The 23,237-nt window shown below is 52.5% G+C and overlaps 1 protein-coding gene across 3 annotated transcripts in view; it reads left to right on the forward strand.

The window, feature by feature from the left end:
• ESRRB (estrogen related receptor beta) overlaps positions 1 to 23,237 on the forward strand; it is a 105,007-nt gene that overhangs the window by 36,162 nt on the left and 45,608 nt on the right. For 2 of the 3 annotated variants that reach the window (XM_036280985.1, XM_036280987.1), the window contains exon 2: positions 15,132 to 15,541. In XM_036280985.1, the coding sequence (XP_036136878.1) occupies positions 15,132 to 15,541 (410 nt within the window). Of the gene's footprint in view, positions 1 to 15,105; positions 15,542 to 23,237 lie in introns of all 3 variants that reach the window. The other variant, XM_036280986.1, reaches the window with a different exon arrangement.

Genomic DNA, 23,237 nt, shown 5'->3' on the forward strand with positions numbered 1-23,237 from the left:
GAGAGAGAAACATTGATTGGCTGCCTCCTGCACACCCACTACTGGGGATCAAGCCTGCAACCCGGGCATGTGCCCTGACTGAGAATTGAATGAACTAGTGACCTTCTGGTGCAGGGGACAATGCTCAATGCACTGAGAAACACCAGCCAGGATGGGTTATCACTGGTTTAGAGATGAAGAAACTGAGGCCCAGAGGAGGTCAATAAGTTGCTGTAGGTCATGGAGGGCCAAGATTTGAACCTGGACCAGAAGAGCCCAGATTTGGGTGGCTACTCCTCCCCCTGTAGCCTCACCTGAGCTGAGCGGGGCAGGCAGCTCTGCGTGGATGTGGTGGAGAAGCCCTGCTCCTCCGAGCCTGGGCTGGAGGAGGGGGTCTGTCGTGGGGGGCAGGACTGGCGTTTGGCTTGGCAGACACAGGGTGGGAGACCAGGGGGGTATGGATTCTCAGTCTGTACATGTTATATTGATCTCAGGTCATTGTATTACAGGGAGGGTTTCATTTCATAATGTGGATTTTTTTTCCTTTAGGTGATTTCATTTTTAACCCTTGAGTTACCTGTGAAACCAGCATGAGCAAAAAGCTTGTGACTGGTGCCCAGCTTCCCAGGTTAACCTCGGGACCAGCCGTTCCCGTACCTTCCAGAGGGCCCACTGTTACCTCCTGTCATGTGTCTTCAGGCCTCTCTGGCACATGGCTAAGGCCTGTCTCCATTTTCCAGAGAGGGAAGTCGAATGACTGGGGCCAGACAGGGCAAGTGACTATCTCAAGGACACACAGCCTCAGAGCTGGGGCAGAAGCCATATTGGTTAGTCGCTGGGTTCTTTTGGCCAGGCATAATAAGAACTCAGAAGACCCTTCTGCTGGTTATTATTATTATTTATTTATTTAATCCTCACCTGAAGACATTTTTCCATTTTTTTTGTTCAGATAGAGTGGGAGGGAGGGAGGGAGGGAGGGAGAGAGAGAGAGAGAGAGAGAGAGAGAGAGAGAGGGAGAGAGAGAGAGAAACATCGATGTGAAAGGGACACATCAAGTGGCTGCCACCCGCATAACCAACCAGGACCGGGGACAAATCGCAACCGAGATACGTGCCCTTAGCGGGAACCGAACCCGGGTCTCTCTGGACCGCAGGCCGATGCTCTAACCGCTGAACCAAACCAGCCAAGGCAGGTTATTATTATTTTTAAACCTGAGATATAAACTGAAATTGCAATTCCACCCTTGAAATGGGAGCTGGGAGATGTGTGTGAGAGACAGACAGAGTGAGAGAGAAGCACATTAGGTGAGTACGTTATGAGGACAAGAAAAAAACAGCCACAATTTATCCTCAATTTCACCAAGACACAGAGTTTGGGGGGACAGTCCTTTTCAAAAGGGGGTCCCGGGACCTGTGGCTGCCGTTCCCTTGATATGGGGCGTTCCTATTCCATCCATTTTGAACTTTCTCCATTTGGGGCTCACAGCCCCCCCCCCCATAGCTCTGCATGCACATGACAGAGCCCTGGCAATTCTTCTGGTTCTAAGTGACATCTCCCCATCTGTCCCCTGCATCGAGTTGCGCCCAGGTTTGCAGATCTCTGGACAGCCTAGTGTCTCACTGAGTAGACTGTGTGCACCCGCCCCTTTGTCCTCTGGGCCCTGGTGGCTGGCCGTGGTGGTCCAGAGACCGGTTTCAGTTCAGGCCTGCTGTCTTGGTCCGTTCGGACTACCATTACAAGATGCCACAAGCTGGGTGGCTTATAAACAATAGACATTCGCCTGGCCGGTGTGGCTCAGTGTCTGAACATGGACCCGTGCACCAAGAGGTCATTGGTTCGATTCCCAGCCAGGGCACCTGCCCAGGTTGTGGGGCAGATCCCCAGTGTGGGGCATGCAAGAGGCGGCCAGTCAATGTTCTCTCTCATTGATGTTTCTATCTCTCTCCCTCTCCCTTTCTGTCTCTCTCTAAAATCAATAAAGAAAGAAACAAACAAAAACAATAGACGTTTCTCACAGTTCTGGAGTCTAGGAAGTCCCAGGCCATGGCTCCAGCAGATTCAGTCTGATGAGGGCCCAGTTCCTGGTTCACAGACAGTGTCTTCTCGCTGTGTCCTCACACGGTGCAGGGGCCGAGGGGCTCTCCAGAGCCTCTTTCATAAGGGCGCTGGTCCCATTCGCGAGGGCGTCACCCCTACGGCCTCGTCACCTCCAGAAGGCACCTCCCAATACCGTTACAAGGGGGGTAGGTTTCAGCACTTCAGGTGGACACACATTGGTCTACGGCACCTGCCATCCTTTTCTGCTCCTCCTTCGAGCCTGGACCCGCCCGGAGGACAAAGGCCGGCTCTCTTCTGCCACCTTTAAAGGCCAGTCTGGCCTGGACGGGAAGACGTAACCACTTGGAGTCACCACACTTCTCCAGAGTCAGTTCTTGATCTTAGCGTGTGGTGGGGGAACCCCGAGTGGCTGGGCCCCCAGACATGGGTGTCAGAATAAATTCGAGTTCCACACTTTACCCTTTAACGTACCGGAGACGCTGTGTGATCCGTGACACTCAACGTCTTTATGCCTCAATAGATTTTCCCATCTGTAAACTAGGACTAAAAATCCAGAGTTATCATGAGGATTAAAAAAGCGTACAGGGGCCCTGGCCAGTTTGGCTCAGCAGTTAGAGCATCGGCCCCTGGACCAAAGGGTTTGATTCTGGTCAAGGGCACGTACCTTGGTTGCAGTTCAGTCCCCAGCCCTGAGCAGGGTCGTGCGGGAGGCAAACCAGTTGATGTGTCCCTCTCACATCCATGTCTCTCTCTCTCCCTCTCCCTCCCCCTCTATCTAAAGATAAATGGGAAAATATCCTCGTGTGAGGATGAAAAAACAAAACAAAACCAAAAGCTTATATGTGTCAAGCACGTTGCACATAGCTAAGTGCTTAACAAGAAAGGAAATTTCATGTTATCATCCCATTTAATGATACAGTAGCATTAATGTCTTTTTTCCTCACTGTGTCCTCACAGCAACCCAGAGAAGTAGGGTAGCTGTTCCTGGATCCGCTGACCAGCCCAGCAGCTGAGGCCTGACTCTGAGGTCCCAGGGGCCACTGGCTGGGTCAGGTGTGTCCATTCTGGCTTACCTGCAGCCACAGGGCAGGACAGCTGCGCCGGCCCCTCCAGTCCCCACTCACCCTCCTCCCGCGCCCAAGGCCTGCTCTGACCGCCGGGGAGGAGGCCCCAGTCTCTTTGGGGCTGCTCAGGCGTGGCTCCACCTCTCACCCGGTGGCCCTGGCGGGCTGGTGTCATTGCCAGCAGCATCTTGGCAGGATGAAGGTTGCATTAGTGAGCAGTCATTGAAATGCAAAATAACATTTTGATCGAGCCAGTGGGCTGTTTATTTATCAGATCAATAGTCAAAATGCTCCATCTGGAGAAGTCGGCGTGACAGTGACAGCTTTCCAAGGGCAAGCCTGGTGACTCCGGTGCCTGCCCACAGCCCAGGGGACCGCCCCAGCCCTGCCTCCCCTCTTCCACATTTTCTCCTCAGATCCAGTTTGTGGAGGAGATGACTGAGACCCATAGTGTCAGCCCTCCTTGCTGTGGCTGGAAGGACCTGCACCCAAGAGAGCTGAGGGATAGCGGCCACAGCTCACGTTCAGTGAGCACGGACACTGTGCACTGCCGCGGGGCGTGCTTCACGTCCACTGTGCCCTTCCGCCGCAGTAACATTCGGGGAGGTCTGGCAACTGCACAGACCGGTTTCGCAGATGAAGACACTGAGGTGCGGAGAGGTTAAGCAACTGGTTGAACAACCAGTAAGTGACAAGGGTGGGATTCGAATCCAGGTGGTCTGGGCCCAGAACCCGTGTTCCTGGGCCCTGGGCCGCCGTCGTCGTCGTCTTCTTCTTCTTCTTCTTCTTGGGCCTTCTTCTTCTCCTTCTTCTTCTTCTTCTTCTTCTTCTTCTTCTTCTTCTTCTTCTTCTTCTTCTTCTTCTTCTTCTTCTTCTTCTTCTTCTCTTCTTCTTCTTCTTCTTCTTCTTCTCCTCCTCCTCCTCTTCCTCCTCCTCCTCCTCCTCCTCCTCCTCCTCCTCCTCCTCTTCTTCTTCTTCTTTGGTACGTGCCGCTAGTGGGAACCGAACCCAGGACTTTCTGGTCCACAGGCCAGTGCTCCAATTGCTGAGCCAAACCGGCCAGGGCAGGGCCTCTTCTGCCTCCTCTCCCGAGGGGTGGGGCAGCGGTGTACCCTTTTCACTTATGCAGAGTCGGGGTTCTGGCTCTGTTTCTCTAACCCCGCTCTCCACAGATTTTCATAAATTACGTTGATTCTTGTGTTAAAGCATCTTTTATAACATTTCAAAACCAGATATTTTGATAAGTGGGACTCAGACTCTAGCCTCTATGAATTGCTTCCAAACATATTTCACAATTTTGGGTGCTTTGAAAAAAAAAAAAAAGAGCCCCGGCCAGTTTGGCTCAGCGGTTAGAGCATCGGCCTGTGGACCAGAGAGTCTCAGATTCGGTTCCCACTAAGGGCACGTACCTCGGTTGCAGTTTGTCCCCGGCCCTGGTTGGGTCGTGTGGGTGTCAACTAATCAATGTGTTTCTCTTGCATCTGTGTTTCTCTCTCTCTCTCTTCCCCCCTCTCTCCCTTTCACTCTATCTGAACAAAAGTGGAAAAATGTCCTTAGGTGAGAATAAAAATAAAACGAAAGTAAAAGCCATACATCTTTTGTAAAGTCTTTAAACCAGGATTAGCAGGGTTCAAGGAGAACTGGTTGATCCTAAGGGTCCCTCAGTGGGGACGGTGGGACTCGGGTCTCTGAGCTCTGTCCTTCAGCACGGGCCTGACCACCTTGCTCTGATGCTGGTCCTGTCCTGTGGCTCAGGCCTGGGACTGTCACATCCTGACTAGGAATTGGCCTTGGGGACTCATATCCCACCCAACTCTCGGGCCTCCTCAAATATGTATTGAGCAGCTGTTGTGTGCCTGGAAGCGTCCCAGACGATGGAGAACAGCAGAAGAGAAAGCCGACACAGCCCTGCCCTCATCTCATGGCCAGAGGTCTCCAGGTGGGGGCACACAGTCAAGGAACAGCTCCAAGGCCAGTGTGGCTGGCACAGAGACCACGGGGACAGCGGGCAGCGGAGAGCCTCACGGAGGTGGCAGGGCCAGGCCCCCAGGGCTTCCCAGCCGCAGTGAGGATTCCTGCTCTCTGGGAGTGTGCTGGGGCGCTGGGCTGTTTTGAGCAGAGGACTATTCTAATTTAGTTCCCCTTTGTTTTTAAAAAATTTTTTTTCTTTATTGATTTTTAGAGAGAAAGGAAGGGAGAGAGAGAGAGATGGAAACAACGATGAGAGAGAACATCGATTGGCCGCCTCCTGCATGCCCCCCACTGGGGATTTGGCTCACAACCTGGGCATGTGCCCTGACTGGGAATCAAACTGACGACCTCTTGGTGCATGGGTCGATGCTCAACCACTGAGCCACACCGGCCAAGCAGTTCCCCTTTGTTTTTTTTGTTTTGTTTTGTGTTTTAATCCTCATCCGAGGATATTTTTCTATTTATCTTCAGGGAGAGAGAGAGAAACATTGATGTGAGAGGGACACATCGACTGGTTGCCTCCCTCACGACCCTGACCAGGGCTGGGGACGAACTGCAACCGAGGTACATGCCCTTGGCTGGAATCAAACCTGGGACTCATTGGTCCACAGGCCGATGCTCTAACTGCTGAGCCAAATCAGCCGGGAAGTTCCCCTTTGTTTTGTAACTCACTGTAGCACCATCTGGGTGTGTGACCCCTGTAAAGATATTTAGCCCCTCTGACCCCCAGCTTCCTATCTGCAAAATGGGGAAAATGGTGAAGTACCTACTTGAACAGGTTGTTGCAAGGAATCAATGACGGAATGCGTCTAGTTCTGTGCTCAGCATAGAGTAAGGCCTTCATCATCACACTGTCATCAACATTACAGAGGTCAGAAGCAGGTTCCCAGGTGGCTGTAGTGACAGGCTCCCACCTGTCCACACCCGTTAAGATGTCTCTTTGTCATCTGCCTGGTTGCTCATTAGCACAAAGACTGAAGAATTGAGTCAGGAAGAGAAATGGATGCTGGGAACCTCAAGCTTCTTGTGTCATCTCTGCTGTGCATAAGGCCGCACAGAAAGGGCCACTGCCATGACCAGGCGGTGGAGGGGAGGGTTGTCCCCCTCACTGTGTCTGAATGCTGCCCCGTGGGAACACACGTGGCGAAGCGGCAGTAAGGCCCACCAATGGCACACATAAAAGAGACTCAGGTGTGTGATCAGCAAGGATCAGAGTGGAAGCTGGCAGTGTGAACCATGTGCCTTAAATGCTGATTCCATCTTGGATTGCATCAACAGAAGTATAGAGCCTAGGATGAAGGAGGTGTCCATCCTATCCTGCTCTGCGCCGGTCAGAACTCAGCTGAAGGGCTGTGCTCAGTTCTTATCTTCTCCTTTAGGAGGAATAGACAGAGCAGATGGCTTCTTCTCAAAGGAGGGCAATGTTGATCCTGCTGAGGAGAGGGCTTGTGGGGAGCAGGAAGCCACCTCCAGCAATCCGGAGGGCCTAGAATCATGCCGTAGGTCCTGAGAGCTGTGTCAACTATACTGGAAGCTCCAAAGGGAAGAAATAGTTTGGGTCTTGACAAGAGCTTTAAAAAAAAACAAAAACAAAAAACAAATGAACAAAAAAACCCAGAACAATCTGAGCATCTAAAGAGGGAAACAGCTGTGTCCTGAACTAGTAATCTCCCAGCTGGCCACAGGGGCAGACCCTTGGAGGTCCCGGGCTGGTCTGGGCGCCTCTGGCTGCCATCCTCAGAGAAGCCTTCTCCGGCCACAGCATTGGGACACTCCTTCATCTGCCATTGTTCTTGTTCTTCCTTCATAGCACTCCTTACTACCTGAATCAGCGCTATTTGGTTATTTATTTAGGGTGGGTGCCACTAGCTATTATTACACACAACCCCAGTGTTTCAGTGACTCAACACAGCAGAAGTTTACATCTTGCCCACCCAACATTCTGGTGAGGGTGTTCAGGGGTCCGGATTCCTTCCAGTGTGTGGCTCTGCCATCCCCCAGGGCCTTGGAGCCCCCTCCTGGATCCTTGGCCTGAATCCTCAGCTTGAGTCCCCTGGAGCCTTTGCCCAGATCTTGCGTGGCCAGCGGAATGGAGCAAGAGAGAGGAGACAGGGAGTAGGGGCAGGAGTACCATGGAGACTATGGGCCAGAAAGGGGGAGTGGCTTATATCACTTAGCCCACATTCCATTGGCCAGGACAGTCGGTGGCTTACCAAAAGGGAAACTGGGAAATGTAGTATTTCTCATGTCTAGGAAGAAAGAAATTGCTTTTGGTGAGCTCATAATAGTCTCAACTATACTTATTGTATTTTGTTGACTCTGTATATCATCTGTTGTTAAAGACACCATTATTTTTGGAACCACTGAAAGGGACCTTCTCGGTGGAAGTCCCAGTATGCAGAGAGACATGCAAATACACGATTAAATGGGAGGCTGGGTAGATTCACAGATGGATGAATGATGGAAGAGAGGGAGTAAGACAGTCTTGCTTGCTATGGGATTGAATTTTTTAGAGACTCCTCATTACCAAGAAGGGGTGCGAGGAACTGCTAACATTTATTGAGCACTTGCTGTATGCCAGGCACTGTTCCAAGCTCTTTCCTGTATCAACTCACTAATCCTCAAGACCACCCTATGAGACGAATATGATAACTATCACCCCATTTTACAGATGAGAAAACTGAGACACAGGAAGGGTAAATAACTTGTAAGGGACAGAACTGGAATTCAAACTCTGGCCGTCCAGCTGCATCCACTAAGCTCCAAGGCCCAGCCCCACGACTACTGTGAGGATTTCATGCCGTGTGGAAACGCCGAGTCTGATCCATGACAGTAGGTGGGATGCTTATGCCACATCAGTACCTGGGGGAGGGTGAGCATAGAAACAGCTTCAGGAAGAGTTTAGATACATTCACAGAGGTCAGCTCTCCAACAGCCACTGAAAGGAAGGATGCTGGAGGTGTGTTGCAGTGGTTCTCAACCTGTGGGGGTCAAAGGACCCTTTCACAGGGGTCGTCTAAGCCCATCGGAAAACACATATTTCCAATGGTCTTAGGAGCCGAGACACCGCTCCTCTCTCCGTCTCTAGGCGGGTCCGCCCACATGCAGATACGCCCACAGACAACATGGGGAACGGCAATAGGGAGGTTGAGAAGCACTGGTTTGGGGCGTGTTCCGATGTGTGATGCTGCCCATCCTCTAGGCACTTCTGTGGCGTTCAGAGCCCAGAGCTCAGAGCCCTGAGTGGGCCGAAGTGAGAGCCACCAGGTACTTTTGGGTCCTGCGGAAGGGCACTCGACAGAGAGGACCAAGGTAGGACCGGTCCCCCCGGGTGGGGCTCTAAGTTGCACGGAGCGGTGGTCTGAGCCAGCTGTGCATCCACAGGGGCCTCCTGGCCTCCTGGGCACGGCTGGCACCCAGGCATCTCGTCCTCCTTTGGCGGCGCCTCTCCTCATCATGATGGATGCAGCCTGGAAGAGCGTGGGTAAAAGTCCCGATTGAAAGGCACTAATTACCCGTCATTATTTTCCATGCCGTAATTGGTGTGGAACGAGATTCCCATCAGTTGTCCGGGATCAGCCTGGTTTTGACTAATCCTTCTAACGACAAGATGCTTAATTACAGATTTTTGCCCGAGCTCCAGCGCACAGGGGAGGCAGGTTCTCACTAAGCCAGTTTGCTGTTGGGTCATTTTGCAGTCCTGGGTCCCCGAGGGGCTCCTAAGGGGAGAAGAGAGTGTTAGGAAAGTATGAGTGAGGAGACCAGGTCATACGGAACTACCACCGGCAGTGGTGGTGGCAGCTGGCGGCGGGCCGTCTGAGTCAGCTCGTTCTCCCAGGCAGGCCACCAACTCACTGTGCTCTCCCCCCAGCCAGCCCCAAACAGCCTGACCTTCCAACTAGTGACTTTGAGTAAGTCGCAACTTCTCGGAGCTCTAGTTCCTCATCCGAAAGCCACCAGGGTAGGCAGGAGAATCTCCGGGAACTTACGATTCACTGGCTTCAGCTGTGTTGGGGTGTCTGTCCAGAAAAATGGGTCTATTATTGAAGGATACACATATGCACGATTTCAGTCACACAGTTGTGATAAAAACCCATTTATTAAAATAGGCGATTCAGACTACTCATGGGGAAGGTCATTTTGAATTAAAGAAATATCTGGGTTTAAGAAAAAAATGTGTATATATAATTAATGGATCTCAGATGCACAGAATTTGATTAATTATAATCCTTGGTTCATAATGCTCTTCGTTGGCCTCCTCACCCACTCTTCCTTTCTCCCTCCCTCCCTCCCTTCCCCCACATCCCTTCCTTTCCTTCCACAGAATAAGAGCCACGTATTCGTGTCCCAGTAGCAACGCTGAGGCCTTGACAGGTGCTCGCAGTTGGCCACGTGGTCCTCCCCGTCGTATCCCCTGGGAAAGGCATGTTTTGCATTCTTTAATCATATTTTATTTTTATTTCTAAACTATCTTTATTGATTTTTTTTTTTTAGAGAGAGGAAGGGAGAGAGAGACAGAAACACCGACGAGAGAGAACATCGACCGGCTGCCTCCTGCACAGCCCCACTGGGGATCAAGCCCACAGCCTGGGCGTGTGTCCTGGCTGGGAATCAAACCGGGACTTCTCGGTGCAGGGTCGACGCTCAGCCACTGAGCCACACTGGCCGGGCTAATCATATTTTAAAAGGAAGTTTAGCTGTGTTACCTTCAGGTGACTGAAAAGCTGATTTCTAACCAAGTCTGGCTGGGGGGTCTGAGGGTCTGTCTCAGTGAGTAGCTCAGGTGGGCCCTGCTTAGCAAATTAATTACAGAAATGCACATAAGAGTCTCTCAAGTATTCAGAAACCATTTTTCTTCTGTAGAATGGATCCCCATTTCAGGCTTATTTATCCCCTTAATTTGCCTAACCAACCACTTTCCCTCCTAATAAATGGCAAGTCCTTGTGGAAAGATCTAGTCTATATCTGGGAACTTGGTTGAGGGAAGAGCTTCGCGGGGTCTAAGCACGGGCCTCCAGCGGCTGGACTTTCTGGAAGGGGTTTCCTGAGTGCTTGCTGGGCACCAGGACGCTCAGTCTGTTTTGCGTGAATTAGCTCATGCTCACCCAGAACCACCCAATGAATGAGGTGTTGTGATTGAGCCCATTTTACAGATGGGGACCCTGAGGCCCAGAGAGGGTGGCCTGTTTCCTCAAAGTGAACAGCTACTATGTGATAGAACTGGCTGGTCCGATGCCAGAGTGCAGGCTTGTAACCAGTCAGTACTCAGCTGCTTGTCTCTGCTCTTAAAGGGGTAGCCCCAGCGAAAGAGGGCCCTGCATGTGACCCAGATTTCTGCATGTGGTGGGTGGACACTACCCTGTAGAGGAGAGCAAGCCAGTCCCTGGCTGATCAGGTCAGTCCATCCCTCTTCTCCAGGGGTTTCTGTGCCTCCAGAAGCTTCTCTTCTGCTGCCTGCCCACCAGTAGGCCACCTCAAGGCACATGGATCCCTGGGATGAAGGCTTTTATATGTATAATTGGCCCTGGCTGGGTTGGCTCAGTGGTTAGAGTGTTGGTCCGAGGACCAGAGTCGTGGGTTCGATTCCAGTCAAGGGCACTTATCTCTGTTTTGGTTCAATCCCTGGCCCTGGTCAGGGTCATTTGGGAGGCAACCAGTCGATGTGTCTCTATCACCTCGATCTCCCCCACCCCCCTTTCCCACTCTATTTGAAGATAAATGGAAAAATGTCCTCAGGTGAGGATTTAAAACAATGTACAGTTGTTTTGTGGAGATAGCCTGGAATTCTCTTCCTCTGGAGGACCATGGGAGAGTATCTGAGTAGTTTGGGTTTCACTCAAACTCCTGGATTCTGTTGGCCTCTGTGTTAGGACATCTTCAGCCCACGGTGTCCAGCAGAGGCAGAACCCCCAGCCAGCTCGGCGGCCCTGGGGCCCAGGGCGCCGCACTGGACACTCGGAGGGCTGGGGCAGGCCGCGTGGGCGGGAGGGAGGCCCGGCCTCATCAGGGGGTGAAATCGAGGCCAGGGCAGCGCGGGCCGTGCCCTGTCCCGAGACGGATCACGGGAAAAGGGTGCCCTCGGGGGCTTTGCCCGCTGACTGCTGCTCTTTCAAAGGCTGCTTAATGTGGCATCTGTCCCTCGTGGAGTCAATAGTCATCGACCCCGTTGGGAACTGGGTCTCAGCCAGCCACAGACAACGGACTCAACATGACTCTCCTCCCCGCATCCTGAGGGGCTCTTCCCACACGCCCCCTTGGCCACCCACCCCACCCCCAGCCACACCCTCCTGGACCTGCTATTGCTTCGCCTCTGAAATCTCCCCTGACCCAGTCCCCTTCCTTTCCGTGTACCCCCTCTTTCTTCCTGCTGGACCTCAGCCTCCACCCTCTGGACACCGCCGTGCTCTGGGCTCTGTTTCTCCAGTTCCACCCTTTCTGACATCACTCCCCTCTGCCCTGAACCCGCACCGTTCATTAGCCCAGCCTCAGTTACTGTGCCCTTGTCCACCCTCTTCCCTCGTACATCGAAGTCAGGGGTTCTCAGCTGGGAGCGATTTTGCACACACACCCCCACCTTGAACATTTGGCAATGTCTGGAGAAGGTTTTGGTGGTTGTCTCTGAATGAATGAAGCGAGACTGGGGCGTGGGAGGGAGCCCCATCCGTGTCGTATCCACTGGGCCCGTCCTGGAGTGCTGCACACTTGTGTCTGTTGAGTGTGTGTCCCTCCAAGAGCTCCTGGGATCCTGGCTGCGCCTGTCCGGTTCCCATTGTCTGGCAAGCACTGAGCGCAGAGCAGGAGCCTGAAATGCAGAGGGACTGTCCCTGAAAAAGACACTGGAGTGGGGCCAAAATAATGACCACAGATATGAGCAAGTTGCAAAAATAAAATCGTTAGAACCCCCCTCCCCCCCAGCTGGGATTCGAGCATCAAATTGGCACGGCTTTTGGTGCCAACTCTAGCTGGTCGGGTTTGCTTCCATCTCAGCCCAGGGACTCTGGGCCTGGGGGCAGGATCTGGACTGTCTCTGACCTGGGCCTGGGGGTAAGGTCTGGACTGGGCATGTCGTGGCTGCACCGCCCACTGCAGGAAGCTTTGGGCCCTTCTGAACCAAGAAAGAGAGGGGCAGGAAGGGAAACCAAGGCTCAGGGGACTGTCCGCCCTGGGTGTCCGTCAGGGTTGTCGGAGCCATGAGGCGGGGGAAGGGAGTGGGGACGGTTACGGCCTGCTGTCCACGGGGCAGCTGCAGGGCTCCATCTCCTTTCCTCTGGCACGTGCTTCTTGTACATCCAGGGGCAGGTCTGAAGCGGGTGGCACGTAACTCACGCTCGCTAAATAGTAGTTGCTGTAATTACTGTTTATGTCAAGTGTATCTCCTGGATCTCTGGAGATAAGGGGGAGGGGTGAGGACGGAGGGCTGGGGCTGGGCGCTGTCTCACCCAGCCTGTTTTATCACCGTGGGCCTGGGATGTTCCCGGGACCTGCAGCACGACAGCGGGCTGGCGGGAGTTACTAATGAAGGAGCACCTGGTCAGCTCTCTCTGCCTGCCCCATGCAGAGTTGTGGGGAGGGACCCACAGGTGCACTTGTGTTTGCCAGGTTGATGGTGAGGACAAATCAGGACCCCCTGCTGGATGGGGGGGGGGCGGGGGAGCAGGTGGCTGTGAGGAGCCCAGGGAGATGCCAGGGCACCACCTAGTAATGTCAAAGGACCCAGAGGGTACCCTCAACTGGGGGACCCTCTGCCAATGGGACAGAAACCTGGGGCTGATAGCAGAGGTGTCTCCATGGACTTGAGGACTCAGATATTCGATGTAGAATACAAGAAACTCGGAAGCCTCTGTCTTCAATCACTACATTCCAGTAAATAATAAATTTCTTTCTTTCTTTCTTTTTAATCCTCACCCGAGGATATTTTTACATTTATCTTCACACAGAGTGGGAGGGAAGGAGAGAGAGAGAGAAAGAGAGAGAGAGAGAGAGAGAGACATCGACGTGAGAGAGACACATGGATTGGTTGACACCCGCACGACCCCAACCAGAGCCAGGGACAAACCGCAACCGAGGTACGTGCCCTTGGCCGGAATCGAACTCAGGACTCTGGTCCACAGGCCGACGCTCTAACTGCTGAGCCAAACCAGCCAGGGCAATAAACTTCTACTTTGTTTTGTTTCTTTATTTTATTCTGGATTCTACATAAGTGAAATCCTATGGTATTTGTCTTTCTTTGTCTGATTTATTTCACTTTGCAATTTGCATAATACCCTGTAGGTCCATACCTGTCGTGGCAGATAATAAGATTTCATTCTTTTTATAACCAAGTAGTATTCCATTATATATATACCACAACTTTTTATCCACTTGTCCATTGATGGGCACTTGGGTTGCTAGGGCAATAAACTTCTTAAGAGTAGGAGCCTTCTGTGTATCTTCTACCTTTGTATCTGCAGCGCCCAGTTTCTGGTTAGAACTGTCTCTGGGGCAATAGACTTCCTGTCACTGGACATCTTCAAGTGCAGATGAACGGGACAGCCCCTTGGGAAGTGTGTTAACTATGAACTCACTAGTGGGACCAAGGACCGTGGAGTCCCCTCCCCATCATCAGATTGCAGGTGGTGCTCTGGATGTGTGACCAAGGTTGTGTTGTAGGGTGAGAGGCGGCCTCTTCCCCAGGTGGAGGCCAGTCCTTTCTCCAGCGGGCTGCTCAGAACACAGGGGCTCCTCCGAGCAGCAGGAGGTAGGCTGCGGCCGCTCCCCCAGTGGACCCTGCAGCACTGAGACCCTCCCTCCCAACCTGGAGCCATCTTGCCACTCGTGGGCTGTATGCTGACCTCTCCAGCCCTTGTCCGTCTCCGGGGTCTGTCCTTCTTTCCTTCCACCTGCTCTGCAGGCACAAGCCTTGGCCTCCTCTCTGCCTCCACATGGCCAGGCCAGGCCAGGGACAGATGGACCCTGACCAGCCCTCTGGTTCCTGGTCCTGGCCCCAGAGGTCTGGAGCAGGGGCTGCCGCTGGGCTTCCCCAAACGCACACCATCATCTCCCTGCTGTGAGCTGCTCTAGCCCATTCAAGAGAGGCCTCTCCTCTCCGTTGGGAGCTGGGATGTGGGAGGGTCGCACCCTGCTGACCTGCTCACCTGCCCAGCAGGGTTCTAGGAGGAGGGGCTCCTTACGGGAACAGGATGCTTCCTAGCCATTCTGTCCTGTTGATAATGCTCCCGGTGACTCTCCCAGTGGGTGAGGCAGGGGCACTTAAAGGTGGAAATTTCCACTTGAGAAAAACAGCCGAGGATGCAGGGAGTTGGGGTTGGAGGTTCCCTGGTGCTGCCGGATGGAAGCAGTCTCTAGGGGGAAGGGTTGGGCAGAAGACTGTCTGCTCAGAGTCCAGGAGAGAAATGGGAGAGGGGTCCTGGAGCCGCCCTCCGGATGTGCCCTGGGCCACTTGCAAAGTCCAGAGGGCAGCCCGTTTAGCTGGGGACCTTTGCCACGGGCCCTGCCTCTGGCCCTGGCTGGGTGCCTTGGCATCTCTGGTTTCGATCCTAGTGATGGTGGTGGGCAGGGGGAGCTCCAAACTTGGACCTGCTTGAATGAAGTCCCAGTGGGACCAGGCAAAATGGGTTACCAGGTCATTGTCCTGCGGGTGCCTGGTCCAGGGCCTGGCATGCCTGGACTTTCAGGTGTAGCCAACGTGCTTTATTCTTGTGCGGCCGGTTTGCCAAATAGTTGGGCCAAATTGTTACCACTTTTTGTCCCCTCGAGCCAGCAATTTGCAAAGGGCTGGGTGCCTAATCTGAAGCTTATGGATCAAACATTGTTTTTTGCTTTGAGGACTCAGAAGGTGCTGGGGGAATGGGAGTGGGAAGGGAGTGTAAGACCAGAAACTTGCTCTAGGCTGTGCAGTTTCAGGACCAATTGACCTCGCTGAATTTTATCTCACTGAAGCCTTAGCATAGAGCCCCTCCCAGCCGCCCCACCCACCTGTGCCCGGAGCCCGGAGCTCATTCCTGGGGACAGTGTCACACCCGGGCCTCCTCAGATCTGACTTTCCCGCTGTGTCCACAGGCTGCTGAACAGAATGTCTGCAGATGACCGGCACCTGAGCTCCAGCTGTGGCTCCTTCATCAAGACGGAGCCATCCAGCCCGTCCTCGGGCATCGATGCCCTCAGCCACCACAGCCCCAGTGGCTCGTCGGACGCCAGTGGCGGCTTTGGCCTGGCCCTGGGCCCCCACGCCAACGGTCTGGACTCGCCTCCCATGTTTGCAGGCGCCGGGCTGGGAGGCACCCCGTGTCGCAAGAGCTACGAGGACTGTGCCAGCGGCATCATGGAGGACTCGGCCATCAAGTGCGAGTACATGCTGAACGCCATCCCCAAGCGCCTGTGCCTGGTGTGCGGGGACATTGCCTCCGGCTACCACTACGGAGTGGCCTCCTGCGAGGCCTGCAAGGCCTTCTTCAAGAGGACCATCCAAGGTGCGTGGCGCCGAGCAGGGCGCGGGGGGTGCGGGGTGCGGGAGGGGCACCCAGGCCTGCGGCCGACAGGAACCCAGTGATCCCCGAGAACTGCCAGGCCAGGTCTGGGCGCAGGGAGCAGAGGTTCTCGGGCCCCCTTTTCTGTCTCAAGTTTCCTCATGCTGGGAGTCGGGATAAGGACTCTCACTCTGGGACTGTTATTAAGATGGCATGCACCCCCATAGGGTGCCCTATAACCCCCCAAATCCCACACAATGCGTCACCAAAAGTGTTCCTCTCTCTGGGATGGGGAACACTGTCAAATGTGTGTCCCTCCAAAGCTGATTTGGGCAGGAAATAGCATTATTTGCCCTGCCATTCCAAACCTCTGGCAATATCAAGCGCCGCTTTCTTTTTTTTTTAATTGCACAAGTGAAACATGACTTTTCTCCGTTGTGAAAGGCTCAGGCTGAGCAAGAGAACGTTCCCCCGACCAATCCCATGGCGGGACCCCGGTGTAGCCTGTTTTCTAGGGCTTTTCAATGCATCTGCATATCAGCTGAGTCAGTCCCCACGGCTGGGGTGGGGGGGGGCTGCCTCTTTCAATGGGGACTGGAGCAAATCATTCTGGTGAAGGCGTGCAAGAGCCCTGGTGGTGCCCTCTGCAAAATGACCCCTAGTTCAGCTGGGCCTGACGATGGGCTGTTATCAAGTTCAGCGCACAGGCTGGGTCAGAGATGGCTGGGCACCCAGTCGCGGAGACTCGCACTGCAGCGGGCCGCGGCCACTCTCACTGCTCCATTCAGCCAGGGAGCTGCCGAGCCCTGTTCAGGGGCTGGCGACAGGACTGACAAAAAGCCCCGTCCTGCAGGAGACGGAGATGAGCTGCCGCCATGCCGCCGGGACAGCACTGAGAACCAGGCAGGACGAAACCCGGGGACACCTGCCCTGTCCCCAGCCCAGACCCTTCATCCAGGGCTTGCCTGCCTGTTCTGAGGGAGTCCTTCCCCCCATTTCCCTTTGGAAGAGACGGGCTGAGCTTCCCCGGGATAATTCTCAGCTTATTCACTCAGCAACTGTTTCTTTACTGAGATCTCGTTAGAAGACAATTTATTAAACCAATTGAGGGCATTAAGATTGGTCATGTTTCGATTCTGCGTATTAGTTGAGACTGGTGCAGTGGCTAGCCACCTGGCATGGGGTCAGACGGCTCCATCCATTACCCGACGGCCAGGCCTTGGGTCTCCGATTCTCTCCCACCTTCAGTGAGAGAAGATCGTCCCTGCCTCAGTAGCGCTGATAAAGGAAGATTAAGGGAGTTAATATATATCAAGCACTCAGACTATTCGCTAGCACCTAGTCAGTACAAAATAAATGTTTGCAATTATTATTTTCACTTGTGCAATATCGCTTAAGCCATAGTATTACTAAGACAGTGGACATATAACTTATTTTACCTCACAGAGCAAGCTTTTTATAGTTACATGTATTTAAATAAAACTCTAATTATTTTGACTTAACAAGATTTCAATTACATTAGCTATTTTAGTTATAGATAGTATTTACTTTTCTTTTTTTTTTTTTGTACGTGCCCCTAGTGGAAACCGAACCTGGGACTCTCTGGTCCGCAGGCGGATGCTCGAACCGCTGAGCCACACCGGCCAGGGCGATAGTATTTACTTTTCAAAAGGAACTTTTTAAAAACCACAAACATGGCAACAATTCAAACAGTACAAACGACTAGAAGAGTAGAAAGTAAGTTTTGTGAACACTCCTGACTCTGGTTCCCTGAACCTTCCCCAGAAGGAGTCACGATAATAATTTTAAAAAAATAATAATTTTTTTTTCTATATTGATTTTAGAGAGAGAGGAAGTGAGAGGGAGAGAGAGATAGAAACATTGATGAGAGCGAACACTGATTTGGCCCACAACCTGGGCATGTGTCCTGAGCAGGAATCGAACCGGTGACGCTCAACCAGTGAGCCACACCAGCCAGGCGATAACAATTTTTTTCAGCAAATATTTATTGAGCACATCCGAGTGAGGCTCTGCCTGCCTCCAGCGCAGCCAATGCATGCATGTGGTCCCTGCCAGCTGTGTACCCCAGTCCGGGAGAGGCCCTGGCATCTCTAGATTTGAAAAGCATTGCATGGTGGTTCCACATCTCCTGCCTCAGCCAGGGTTGAAAACCTCCAGTCTCATTTCTAATCAATAGCATCAGCTATTTGACAAATAAACATGAAAATGTTTGAAACAATTTAAGTTACGGAAATAGCATTTTTTTCTTCCCAAATCAAGAAGTGATCTTGGTAAGATTGACTCTTGGAGGTCAGTTTCTAAAAAATTGCTTTTCAGGGGACAATGACATTTTCTTCTCTCCAGTATGTTCTTTTTTTCTTTGAACAAAGTTGTGGGCCTCACACTTCCTGATTTCAAACTTATTTATTTTTGGTACGTGCCCCTAGTGGGAACCAAACCCGGGACTCTCTGGTCTGCAGGCCAACGCTCCGACCACTGAGCCAAATTGGCCAGGGTCTCCAGTATGTTCTTAACTGAGCGGAATGGAGAGTCCTGGATCAACGTTTTGAAGGCAGAGGATGGTGTACACTCAGAAACCCTAACACACTCTCAACGGAAGACCAGTGCTGAGAACGTCCTTAGCAAGTCAGGGGCCCATGTGAAGGATTTGTAAACAGTCTTAATTACTTGCTACCCCGAATAGGATAATGATCTCTTCTGAGAAGTCAAAAGACACACAGCGGCATTTCAGTGCAGCGCAAACGGAACTGCTGTTGTCTCTTTCTCACGAGGAGCTTCCCGTGTATAACCAGAAGAGGTTTCTACCTCGAACAGGGAAAGGCAACGCGGACGAAGGCTGATGAGTTGCTCTGGGTAGTTTCTTAACTTTTTGGTGTTGTTCTAACAAAGATCCTGATTTTGTTGCTTCTGAACGTAATCATTGTGGAAAAAAATAAGAAAAGTCTAAAAGGTGGGGAATGACCTGTAACTGATGGACAATCACAGAGCAGAGCTAAGAGGAACTGAGCGAGCAGGTACTGAGCCCCTGCTCGGAGGAGGGACCGCAGGCGGCGGAGAGCAGGGAGTGTGCTGCCTGTCCTCCGGCTTAGAGCATCCAAGTCTGCAGGTGTGGCCCGAGGCAGTTTCCTAAGCACCCGCCCAACTAAGAAGGATATTTCTTTAAAAAGTCCAACTTTCACTGAGGGCCTTTAGTCCTAGAATGATCCATGTACCAAAAAATGAAAGCTCTGGAAATCACGCCAGCTCACACCCGCCGCCCTCCTCAGGTCCCTTGAGTCCGCTCAGTTCAGTGGTTCCGCCAGCATGGAAAGAAAGTTTGCAGAAGCAAGGATGTCAGGGCCGATTTCGGAAGACAGGCCTGTCGTTTCTTCTCCACTGACGTGTCCATTGAGCACCGACTGTGTGCTTGGCTAGTGCTAGCTCTGCCGTGGGGGGCGGGGGGCTCGGGCAAGTACAGCCTGCAGGCTGGCCGCCGGCTTTTGTAAATCAAGTTCACTGGGGCCAGCCACACCTGTTTGTTTTTACATAGAGCCTTTGGTGATCCAATAGCAGCACTGAGTCGTTGCAACATAGACCTTCTGGCCTCAAAGCCCAAAACATTCAACTATCCAGCCCTTGACAGAAAAAATGTGCGCACCTTTGTACTCCAGCTTGAACGAGGTAGATGCGGTCCCCCGCCACCCCCGCCCTCAGGGGGCTTGTAGTCAACCCCTATGAGTGCCTGTTAAGTGTTTATGACAACTCTGCCTTCCCTATTCTTTGCTATGAAAAAGAGTTTCTTGTCACTGCTGAGGGTTGTGGTGACACCCACAGTAGGTGAGCCCGAGATGGACATAAACACACCTGAAGGAGCTGCCCCTCCACCTGATTGGATTGACTAGCATATCTAAAGGGGGGAAATGTGCCCAATCAGGATTGATCAGCCCTGGGGGCATAGCTCAGAGGCAGACCTTGGCTAAGGCACCAAGCCCTCGGGAAAGGGAGTAAGCCCTCGGGAAAGGGAGTCGGCCCTGGGGACAGTCTGATGTGATCAAACAGCCGGTTGATCTGATCTTCTGCTTGGCGTGCACTTGCTGGCTGGGCCGACTGCTGGCGAGCCCGACCGGTTCCCCTTTGACTTGAGTGCACGGACATCTCTGGGCCTCCACGTGCGTTCCTGAGTTTGAGCAGTGTGAGTCAGGGATGGAGCCCCTTCCTGGCGGGCGGAGTGAAGCTTCTGCACTGTGATACGAAAGCCTTTGTAGTGAGTACCCAACTTGAGGGCAACTCTGGAGGAGCCACACTGGGACCTTTTCCAAGCCCCACTCCTTGGACCCTGTCACTCATTCTCAGCAGTGACCCTGCCTCCTGGAAGCCTCAGGGGAAGTCCCTCAGCTTGTGGCCACGAGCCCAACACGCCCATCTGCGGCATCTTTCATTCACTGATTGCGGTTATTTATAGCTCCCCATTCACTGCTGGAAGAAGCCTCCTCCCCCAGGCTCTGCCCTTCCCAGCCTTGGAGTCTGTCTCCTCCCTGCTTCCCAGAGACCCTCCTACTTATTATCTCCTCTTTTTTATCTTCTTTTCGCTCTCTATAGTCTCCTGTCCATCAGCATTTAAATACCTCTAGTATCTCCAGTTTAAAAAAAAAAATTATGTATCTCCCCTGAGCCTTCAGCTTCTAGTAGCCCCCTCCCCTTCCTCCCCTCAGTTCCTGACCCACCTTACCAGGCTCTTGATGTGCCTACATCCCTCCCCTACCCATGGCTGCCGCTGCCTCTGGAGTCGGGATGGCTCCCGGTTCCATAGCTCTGGTCCTCAACTTCCCCTGAGCTCCAGCTCCTTTAACAGCCAGTGAACATTTCCACTCGAATGTCCCAGAAGCACCCCAAACGCAACAAGTCCTAATCAGAAGCCATGTCTCTGCCATCAAATGTTTTTCCTTGTATTCCCAGTTCCGTGTCTGTACCACTCTTCCCGTGTTTAAGCCAGAAATGGGTCTTTTCTTTAACTTTGCTCCCTGCCCTCAGTGCCCTCCCCCATTCTAACCAACAGCTCCTCTCTGTCCCCCCTGCCTCTGTCCGGGCCACCACCGACTGCAACAGTTTCTGAAATGGTCTCTCAGCGGCCAGCTCACCCCTCCTGGGCTGTTCTCTTCAGTGCTGCCTGAGAGACCTTCGAACTTCGAACTTCTAGCTTCTGTGGGTAAAATCAAAGCCCTAGCACATGACTGGGGATGTCCTCTAAGATATCCCCATGTTGACCTTGTGACCTCATCTTGGGCCCCTCTCCCTTGCAGGCTGAAAGTCAGCCTGACACTCTATTTCTAGTTCCCAGAACTTGTCCCATGCGTTCAATTTCTAGACTTTGCACATAGTCTTCTACTCTTCTCTTTGTTCCTCATCCCAACCCCCAGTCTCTACTTTTGTCCATTAGATCTCAAGTTAGCTGGCATTTCCTCCAGGAAGGCTTCTTGGACTTCCTCCTCTCATTGACATGTGTAGCTCCCTTCCTGGGTGCTCCTGTAAATCCCCGGCACATCAACAATACTTACCACGGTGTATGGTTATTGAAGTTACTTGTTCGAGTCCCACCTCCACCCACAGTACCTGGCACATAGGAAATCCTTAGTGTGTCTGAATAGAAGGTAATCCCCAAAGTGATCCCCCATTTTCCCAATGAGGACAAACCAAAGAAGTTTGGCCAGTTTGCATATATAAACTTTTTTTTTTTTTTTATCCTCACCCGAGGACATTTTTCCATTTTTGTTCAGATAGAGTGGGAGGGAGAGAGAGAGAGAAACATCGACGTGAAAGGGACACATCGAGTGGCTGCCACCCACACGACCCAACCAGGGCCGGGGACAAACTGCAACCGAGGTACGTGCCCTTAGCGGGAACCGAACCCGGGTCTCTCTGGACCGCAGGCCGATGCTCCAACCGCTGAGCCAAACCGGCCAGGGCGCATATATAAACTTTTAGGGATCTAGATAAAATAGTCAAATGTCGACACATAACAATGTTATTTTTTGTCGTATTGCATATTTTAAGTCACAATGTGCAAAACTATATATATGTATATATTGAAAAACTTTTTCTACTTACATTTTATAAAGCGAGGTTTATCAAACTTTGCACATGGATCTTTGAAAACAGTGCCTTTGCCTTCTCTGGGGCTACTTTTTGAGTCAGTATTTTAAAGCATAGTCTCTCCACTTCCATTTCATTTGCTTGAGACTTTATGAGTGTGTTTGGGCTGCTACCCCTAACAATTTTACTTTGAGCCATAATTACAGCCTCTAGAATCTAGGGAATCGAGACAGTTCTTTTCTGAGTCAGTTTATGACCACGATTTCCACAACGTGGCAGGTCTGTGCTGCTTCTGACACTCACCGCCTGTAACCGTGAGGTCATGTTGTCAGGAATAGCTGGATTTGTGCAAAATGTCTTTACCTTCCTTGTTATTGATTCCCTCGGTGACTGGCACTGAATGCGGTCTTCTCAGGTGGCACTTGTTCAACCTAAAGTGATTGACATAGCACATCTAATCGGAGACTCAAAGAGACACAAATGTTAAGCAGCTTCCTTTCCTGAAGGACAGTGTGTGGGGAAAGCGGCCCTTACGTCCCAGCTTATGGAGCAGTGGTTCAGTCCCAGCCATTGTCCTGGGAGCTGGAGATGGAGCAGTGGCCCCCACCTCGGCGGGCTGGTGTTCCAGCCCAAGGCAGACAGGACATAGGCTAACAAATCAAGAAGTGCAAGTATTGCAAGAAAAACCAGAGACTAAAGGTGATTAAGAGAGGGGTCTAATACAAACGGAGGGTTAGGGCAGGCGTGCGAAGAAGGTGACTTTCAAGGTAAGGTGAAGGGCGGGGAGGAGCCCTGGGACAGCGCTTCAGGCGGAGGACACAGGGGTGCTTCAGGACCGCTGGCCGCAGGAGTGCGCGAGGCCCCGTGGAAGGAGGTGGGGCTGGGGAAGTTGGCGAAGTCACGGCCGTGGTGAAGGCCTCACTTGGAGTTTCTTCTAAGCGAATGAAGCTATTGATGAATAAGTGAACACACAATGCATGACCAGGAGGGGCTGTCAGAGGGTAAAGCCGCCCTGTACCCTTCTTTAAGTTCCCAGGGCGGGTGGCCAACTTTGCAGGTCACTGGGAGGCCCCTTGAGCAGCTCCTGGGTCTGTGACTTAGAAGAGGAGAAAGTGAGAGAGAGGCCCTGGCACAGTGCTCCGTCTGTTCACCTGGGGCCCAGATGCAGGCTTGGAAGGAAACTCCCCTCGGAGAGAGGCAGGGGGATGATTGATGGGTCATTCTGCCTTGGCCCACCTCCAGGCCTTTTGTCCTGGAGCATAAAGCTGGAGGATCCCAGGGGACACAAGACGAGGGGGCTGCAGAGACAAAGCCAGGAGTGGGTAGAAGTTGGGTGTGGGGTACCACTTGCCAGTCGGTTGACCTTGGGCAGGGATTTAGGTCCCTGGCCTCAGTTTCCTCATCTATACAAAAAGAGTCAATGAACCCACAAATTGTATGCTGTCTGGAGGGCCCTGAAGGAATGGGAGGAAGAACAAATCACAATTCCTCTTTTCAGAGACACAGCTGGGGTGCAAGTCAGGTGAGACACATGGGTCAGATAGGGCCCGGAGGGCTTCCCGGAGGAAGGGCCATTTAAGCAGGAGTGAAAGGTGAACACGTATGGCAG

This window comes from Molossus molossus, unplaced genomic scaffold (assembly GCF_014108415.1).
Source record: "Molossus molossus isolate mMolMol1 unplaced genomic scaffold, mMolMol1.p scaffold_m16_p_1, whole genome shotgun sequence".
Classification (NCBI taxonomy): Eukaryota; Metazoa; Chordata; class Mammalia; order Chiroptera; family Molossidae; genus Molossus; species Molossus molossus.